This window comes from Lepidochelys kempii, chromosome 2, assembly GCF_965140265.1.
Source record: "Lepidochelys kempii isolate rLepKem1 chromosome 2, rLepKem1.hap2, whole genome shotgun sequence".
NCBI lineage: Eukaryota > Metazoa > Chordata > Testudines > Cheloniidae > Lepidochelys > Lepidochelys kempii.
The window spans coordinates 114,341,372-114,350,155 of record NC_133257.1 but is presented as its reverse complement, the minus strand read 5'-3'; the positions used below and the strand labels follow the sequence as shown (position 1 = coordinate 114,350,155).

At 40.4% G+C, this 8,784-nt stretch overlaps 1 protein-coding gene across 3 annotated transcripts in view; it reads right to left on the bottom strand.

Annotated features, from left to right (window-relative positions):
• Positions 1–2,555: 2,555 nt before the first annotated feature.
• Positions 2,556–8,784, bottom strand: part of LOC140906997 (uncharacterized) — a 49,854-nt gene continuing 43,625 nt past the window's right edge. For all 3 annotated transcript variants that reach the window (XM_073332052.1, XM_073332055.1, XM_073332054.1), the window contains 2 exons: positions 7,970–8,192; positions 2,556–6,180 (listed from right to left, as the gene is read on the bottom strand). Coding sequence is in view for 1 of the 3 variants with exons in the window: in XM_073332054.1 (XP_073188155.1) it covers positions 8,180–8,192 (13 nt within the window). In the remaining 2 variants the exon portion in view is untranslated. The remainder of the gene's footprint in view (positions 6,181–7,969; positions 8,193–8,784) is intronic.

Genomic DNA, 8,784 nt, shown 5'->3' with positions numbered 1-8,784 from the left:
ATTTTGGGGTGCCTAACTAGACAATTCGGGTCTGATTTTTCAGAGACAATGAGTGTCTACAACCCCAGTCAAAATCAAGGGAAACTGCAAGTGCTCATTACCTCTAAAACTCCAACCATACTTGTCTAAAATTAAGGGCCACTTTGGAAACTTGGACCTTTATATAATAAAACCAGAACTATTGAATGTTCTGTCAAACATAAAACTGAGTTGGGTGTTGTATTTTTGTTATTGTTTGTTTTTTGCTTCCTCTGATTATTCTCGTCAATAAGTTCAATGTCAGAAATGTTCACAGAAGCATTAAAGAATATTTACAGATAGTAAATTTTAAACTTCTAAATGTGAGCTTTCATGCCAGAAACCTGATTCTAAAAGAAATACTCATCCATTCAGCAGTATAATCAAAGCTAACTGACTTGGCTTGAACTTCAAATATTAAAAATCCACAAAAAATTTCTCATAATCTTCAGCCCAAGAATTATTGACTGAAATTATTCAGCAAATAATTTTGAATAAAGAATACCTTTGATCAGAATATAGAGTCAGTTGCTTGTTTACGATTTGCAAACTGAACAAGAATCTAAATTTGTTGACTATGTTGCACTATTCTGTAAGAATTATTTGCTCAGGTCTAAGTAAAGCAAATGGACTTTGATTTCTCATGCTATCGCTATACTCAATGAATCACTTGTGCAATATCACCAATATCTGGTTTCATATAAAATATTTATCAGCTCTTTCATTGTTGCATCATAAGGTGAAGAGAATATAGACTACATTTAGCAGTCATTTGTGATATGTTTTTAGGAGCTTGTGAACTTGAAGTTGCCACAGGAAACCAAAACAGTTCTTCTAAGCCTATAGATAGAACTCTGTGATTAATCATGAATGCAAACTGCTTTGCTTTGTGACATTATAAGTCATTGCTCAGCACTTTTCATTTCAGTCACAAGGGACAAAAGTTGATACAGTCAGCCAAACACTGGAATGTAGTAAATTGTTATCACTTGAATTTTATATAGTTTAAAAAAAAATAATGACCTACATTTTCCTGTATCCTCAAAACCAGGTTTTTTAAATTTTGTCCTATTTTGGTTTTATAGTTAGTTAATGGAAACAATGAAGAATGTTGGGTTATAGGAGGTGTAATCTTAAAAAGAGAGGACAAAAATATAAATCAGGATCAATTGAGTGGTTGAATGGAAGATGCCCTACGCTCTGACCCACCAATGGTCTGGTTGGGGGTGCTCCCCTTCAATGAAGCTCCATGCAATCCTGCATTCTCATCCAGTCAGTTGCAGGATTGTGGGTGTGTACCTACGTTCCTTAAACCGTACTTGAAGTACTTCGCTGAGAAGAATTTAGAGATGAGGTAAGCAATTTCATATTACATCTCACAAAACACAGCACACGTTCACTAACATTTTAAATTATGGGTCACAACTTTAAAAAAAATATTTCATGAGTTGTGTCCTTTTCTTACAACTATGAATGGTGGCTGTTGATCACTGAAATACATATTTAGTTACCATGTTTCAGAGTAACAGCCGTGTTAGTCTGTATTCGCAAAAGGAAAAGGAGTACTTGTGGCACCTTAGAGAATAAATTGGTTAGTCTCTAAAGTGCCACAGTACTCCTTTTCTTTTTGCATATTAGTTACCATGTAATTACTACTCTTGCACCTACTTTGAATAGCTAAGGACCTCAGAATCTGTAACTGTTGCATAATTACCCTGTACAGTAACTATTTGAATAATAACATATTTGCATTCTTCAATTTTAAAGTGTTGCCTACATTGAAACCAATGTGGACCTTAGTGTTAGGGGCAAGCCTAGGACTGGGATAGAATTGCGTCTCAAATGAATTCATCTTGCTTGCAACTCAGAGTAATTTCTAGCTTATGGGTAGGCTGGAGAAGCTGCGTGAGGAAAAAGTTTTCTACTGTATTGTACTGTACCTAGCTGTACCTCTAAGTTCTTTGGGGCAGGGATCTGTTACTTGCTTGCCATGGGTTGTTACACAGTGCAATGTACATGAATGGAGCGATATAAATCAATTATTGATTGTAACAGATGTAGTTGCTTATTGGAGACTGCGTTGGTTCTTGGGGTACCTAGAAGTGTGAGTCACTTTGTTCCCAAGCATGAGGGAGTCTTGCCAGTGCCTGGATGGGTGTTGGCTCCCTAAAACCACCAGCCTTTCAGCCATTCAAACACTCTCCTCTAGACTAGGCCAGTTCTGATTTTGCCTTGCGGTTTAACAATAGGTACATAAGTCTCGGAGTCCCTTTGAATTGTTCCCCTATGATACGCAGCCCTGAACACTGGCTACTCACAGAAATCTCAGATCTTCTGTCCCAAAAGGAACAGTGTGCCCTAGTTTACTAATTTTACCTTAAACCACCACTCTTGTAAATCACACAGCACATGTGAACACTTATAATAAAACAAAAGTAGGTTTATTAAAGAAAGAATAACTATTTAACTAGAAAAAAGAATGGTAGAAACATAGTTACAATACAATGCAAAACAAAACAATAAAATGTGAACCTGAGTCTACATTTTTTAATGGTTACCTTTCCTATCTAATAAACTAGGCTCAACCCACCTCCAAAGTTCAGTCTGTTGCAGAGCTGGCTGGCTTCACAAGTACCAGGATCCAATTTATCATGAGAACACCTCAATCCTCAAGTTGTTTCCTCAGTGAAAGGATCCAGAGGACCTCTCCCTTCTCTGTGTTCCACTGAAAGTCTTTTGTTTCTTTTCATTGAGAGGGCAATGAATGTCTTGTCTTGTTGTACTGTTCCTTTCTTACCTTCAGGTGGTTTCAGTTGTTTGCAGTTGCCTCTCATGGTTTTCCATTGTAAGTCTTGGGATTGAGAAGGCTAAACAATTGAGCTTTTCATTGCTTCACTGGCTAAACAGGATGGGGTGACAACTCCCTCCTGTCTGAATAGACATCACTGAGATATATTATCCCCGATGACTAAATTTTATTTTAAGTCCATTAAGCATACTTTCAGTATAAATTCATTATTCCTTAAATATTACCCATACATACATCTCATAATGATTATGAATCTTGAACAATTATAAGATGTCTGTAGATACCTTATATGTTACTCTTTATAGATATATATCCTGTAAGATGTATTTGGTATAGTGCGTTTGTCAAGTCTGGGGTGCAAGTTACTGGCAAAGAACTGGGGACGCTTTGTCCAGGGGTCTGAGTGTCACAGAAACTGTATCGAAAGAGCCTTCCGTTTTTTGCAAAAAAAGTTATCACATCATGTCTAAAACAGAACATAATGATGGCCAATATTTTAGAAAATAACAGACTAAAGCTAGACTCTTGAAAAGCCCTGAGAACCCAGCATCTCCTGTTGCAGCTGCAGGGGTTTAGATCGTGGAGCCAGGTGTGTGCCTGCAGCTAAGAGAAGCACCTGGCAGGGAGCAGAGAGGAGGAGACAGCTGGAAGCTGTGTGCTGTGATGGGGCTGGGACAGATATTTATTGAGATGGGTTCAAAGTCAGATGGTTCTGTCCAAAACAGGACTATTGGAAAGTAACTGATAGCTTCCTTTCTCCACCACAGAGGGATCCAGACCAGAGGAGAGGAAAAAGTATCCCCTGATGTCTTTATGCTACCTGTGTGCTCCAGCAGTAGCCAAAAATAGGCACACTGGGTGGGCAGCTGTGTAAAAGAAGCCAGCAGGCAGGCTAAAAGCAGCTGCTGGGCCCTCTCTGCTGCTCCCTGGCTTCAGCACCCCAGCTAAGGAGTGTTTCTGAGCTAGAGGCAGGAGTCTGAGAGTTTCCCCACCCACACTACTTCTCTTCTGCACCCGCAGCTGGCCTCTCCAACTGCTACCCTCACCCTTCTGTCCCAGCCTGATAGGAGCTAATCAAAGAGAGACACAGCCTTCAAAGCTTAGAGTTTCCCTTCATTTTTGTTTTTTTCCCCTCTCATGCTGCAAGCTGCGTGGTGGAAACAACAAGCGCATGCTACCGGAAGGTTGGCTTCTGCTGGAGAGATCTCACATTCCCCTCACACGCTCAGCCCCACAGGCTTTGTAACCCTGGCATAAAGCTTTCCAAACTATTGGTTCTGGTGCTCTAGCAGGTGGCCAAAGCCTTTGCTTCTGATGGGTGTGGCCTATAATAAGCACAAATAAAGATGCAGGGTGGGAGTTGAATCCCTGAACTTTACTTGGCTAACAGCCATGTCTGACATTGAAATTCTATTGATGCACTGTAATACACCCTCTAGACTAAGGTATCTGGGTTATACTAAAAACCAGAGAGACTGCTGTATCATGATACATGCCATAGGGAGGTGAGGGCTCTCAACACTGTGTAGGATTGGTCCTAGAGGTCGCTATTGTTGAAACAGTACTTTTGTCCCTTTAAGGGGGGATTCTCTTCTTGATGATATAGAGGCATCCAGACAACGTCCAGATAAGCTCTTGGCTTATCAATCAGCCTGTCTGCATGAAAGGAAGGGACTCGAGAGAACACTATATCAAACCTGTGGATCACCTTATTGTGTACATTGCAGGCAGTGGGCCAGATGCCATCAGTTACACCAGGCAAATGTGTTGATATAAATGGAGTTAGACCAGTGTAACTGAAAGGAGAATTTGTCTCATTCTTTTTCATTGAACCTATGAATCATTCTGGACGCAGGAGCTTTATGACACACCAAAGGGAAACTTCCGAGGCAAGTTTGTTAGACTTGAGAATGGATTGAATGATGCAAGCACACAGGTGCTGCTCTTTTTCTTCTAGATTATTCATTGTGCCACATGCTTTTGATAGACATGAAATAAAAGTGAAATCAAGAGACCGGATGCATCCAAGCAGTCTACCAGAGACCTTTTAGCTTTGCTCTCATTTCTAAGAAAGATGGATTTAATGCTGATAAAGCTACAGGTGGCCCTATTTTTCACACTCCACACAAGCCTGAGTGCAGAGTTTAGGAATACATGTCAGAAAGCAGTTTTCACTTGCTTTTTTTCTGTGTGTGTGTGTAACCTTTACATGAGCCATGTTAAGAGATTTCAGTTTGCCACATAAAGCAGGATTTCAAGAAAAATTGGTTGTATTACTGTTCTTAATAGAAGGCCCAGCATGGAGTAATTGATACTGGATTAGATGCTGTACAGTCAGATAGCAGTTCTTGGAAAGATCAAAGTACGATCATTTATAAAGCTGACAGCAAAGGCAGAAGTCATATTAAAGGCAGGATAGTGAACGTTTAATTCATTTATCTAATTGGTGTTTGACAGGCAAATTTGTTTAATGTGGTAACAATCTATCGGAGATAGAAATAGTACACAAGTAAGTGACTTTGGGGAGGATGTAATAACAATATATCATCAAGTCAGTACTGCAAGAGGTGCTACTTTGAGGTAATGTCAAAGACTTGTTTGAAGGGAGCACTGATGAATGTAACTATGTAATACAATATTGTATGTGTACATACACACAAACTCACATATACAGTAGTAACCATTAAAAATCGGGTTTCAGAGTAGCAGCCGTGTTAATCTGTATCTGCAAAAAGAAAAGGAGGACTTGTGGCACCTTAGAGACTAACAAATTTTGAAGTGAGCTGTAGCTCACGAAAGCTCATGCTCAAATAAATGTGTTAGTCTCTAAGGTGCCACAAGCCCTTCTTTTCTTTTTTCATTAAAAGTCAGTATTTTCTCACAGATATCACAGAGTTACCACAATTACTTTATATTACTGTTCTAAATATCTAGGTAGAAGGAAAAGTGTAGCGCTTAAGTCTCCCCTACCAACTCAGTCCGCAACCCTTCTTCATCTCTTTTCCTGAAAGGCTCCTTCTTACCCAATTTACTCACTTCCCCCATGCATGCTGACCCCAGAGATGACTGTCTCAGAGGAAGAGGGCTGGTGTCAACAGACAGAAAAGCAGGTGGGTCAGTGGCTTGGTTTGAAGGAATCACCAGCTGGTTACCACATAACACAGGGAGCAGCCTAGGATAGAGCAGTTTGACCTGCCCCCATTCTCTCTTCCATGTGTCTGTCCTTCACACACTTTTGCATCTGCTCCATCCCATGTACTGTGAGCCATTCAGAGGCAGGAGAGGGTCACCAAATGGAGACTTAGTTTGACCTCTTTCCTCTGCAGCTCTCTGCTTCATAGAACGGTTCCATCCTGGTATAAGAAACAAGACACTGTACATTTAATCATCACCACCATTCCATCTGGCTAACTCTCACAATTTCATTATGAGTCTTGTGATAGGGGGTGTTTTTCTTAAAGCTGCAGTTCCTGGACTCATGTGTTTATGGGAGAATCTCAGCTTTCTTTTCTTTTCTTTTCTTTTTAAATGTAAGTTTTTGGTTGTGGAGAAAAATGTGACATGAAAAGCACACAAAAATAGTAATTTTTGAGACAAATCTCATGATTTTGGGGGGGCCTGCCTCAATTTTTGATTTTTTAGGGTTGCCAATTCTGTATGCATTGTAAATAAGTTGCCTGACTTACTTTGATCCCTTTAAATGTTTATATCATTCACAAACTGTTCCTGATTGCTACAAATTTCTTCCTTATTTGTAAGTATTTGATCAATGAACAATTTTCAGCCTATGGGTTGTGCTCCGACTATTCAAATATCCACCGTTGATTTGTGGTGTTATGTGCTACTCCATATTACTGCACCAGTTTTCACAGTGATGTGTTCAGTGTCATGGTAAATCTACATTTTCAAGTTTCTGAACAACTTAAAACAATCCAACACTGAATACAAATTTCCTTTTTTTGCTCTGCTTTCACTTGAAAGTTAACAGCTGCTCAGATTTCTTTGTTCTTCAGGGCATTGGGTAGGGAGGTCTGCGAATTCTCTCTAATTAAGGTAAAATTTTCTATTGCTTGATACCTGTGGGTTGGTGGGTGTGCTGATCTGTTTTGCCCCCGCCCAGAAAGGACTAACACCAGGACCAAGTCTGTTTCATGCCTTCCCCTCAGGGCATGGTTTATTAATTCAAACAAAAACCTGCTCAAAGGAACACAAAAGAGAGCCAGTGCTCTGATCAACACTGGCTGCAGGAACCCACAGGCCTTTCACTCTGTGCACCTCTCTGCTCCAGAGCTAGTCACAGGGCCAGTCTCTCTTCAGCTAAGCTCTCTCAGCCCTTTATAGCGTTCATCACCTCAGTCTGATTGTTAAACAGAGCTGGCTGGCCCCAGCCTCCTAGCCCTTAAAGGGGCACACCACGCTGTTACATGGCAGTTGTAGGAATATTAGCATTTCAAAGATAGAAAACAAGACTAAGGGTATGTGTACACAGCAAAGAAAAGCTAGTGGCTGGCCTGTGCCAGCTGACTCTGGTGTGGGGGGGCTTGGTCTGCGGGGCTTTTTTATTGCTGTGTATACTTCTGGGCTCGGGCTAGAGCCTGGGCTTGAGGACCCTGAGAGATGGGAGCGTCCCAGAGCTCAGGCTGCAGCCCAAACCTGGAAGTCTACACATCAATGAAACAGCCCCACAGCCCAAGTCCCACAAGCCAGAGTCAGCTGGCACAGGCCAGCCACAGGCTTTTCTTTGCAGTGTACACATACCCTAAGAGGATTCATTATGTGACATGTCCAATTAAGAAGTTACATACACAGAGGTAATACAGTGATATGTTTATATCTTCAGGGTTATTATGTTTGCTTATGGTTACTACTTTTGATAAAGTAATTTGGAACTTGTACACAGTTTTTCTACCCTTTAACTTCTTTCTCCCCCGCTTTTCTTTTTTCTGGTTGCTATTCTAGTAAATTGAGTGTAAACATTTATATGTCCAAAAAATTGCACCATGTTATTGTGCAATCCACTGCACAGAATAAACAAAACACCACATCCTGCTTCTTTGAATTAAATCATTAAAGAGCAAACATAGCTGCATGAACACAGTGTGATCTCAGAGCTAAGACGCATTGGGCTCATTTGGTACTTGCCTTCCAAGCCTTGAATTGAAGCCCTCCAAGTAAACACTCATCTGTTGCCTACATCTTTTCTTTACTGGACCACTGCAATGTTGCCAACTTTCATGATTTTATCACAAACTTTGCAATATTTGATGCTCTTTTCTTAAAGTCCCACCACCTGGAATAATGGGTTTTCAGCTGACTCTCAGCTTTTAATGATTTCTTTAAAGAAAGTTTCTTCTAGTCCTTGTGGCTGCAAAGAAAAAATCAAAAATGTGAACGCTAAAGGCTCAAATAAAATAACTGCAAGTGTATTATTTTTAAAAATGTTCATGACTTTAAAGCCAATCTCATGAGTTGCGGGGAGGGCTGATTTTTGAATGCTTGCATTGGCTGTACTGACAATGCCCCAAGCATAGTATGGTATGATACTATCATAGTATGATAGTGGGGCACCCGGCTACTGGAAGTGCAGCCTTTAAGATGGGACATAAAGCTGAGGTCCTGTCCCATGTGGTCTTTAAAGAATAGAGCTGTTCGGCCCACTAAGCCTGAATTTTTATTTTGTTTTCTTCCACTCTGTTTAGACTGCAGGTGGTTTGGGGTAAGGAAGGTTTTGCCTTGTGTGTGTACAGTACCTTACACATTGGAGTCCTACCCCAACAGAAGTCTTTGTGCTCTATGCCTCATAAATTAGCAATTTAAGCAACATGAATGAAAAAGATTATTAATAATAGCAATTATATTTTGCCCTGAAATTTCAGTTGGAAGACTTGTTCTTTACTTTCTCTTTAGAAACACTGTATATTGTTGCTGGTGCCAAATGGCTGCTGTGTTTCACCCCT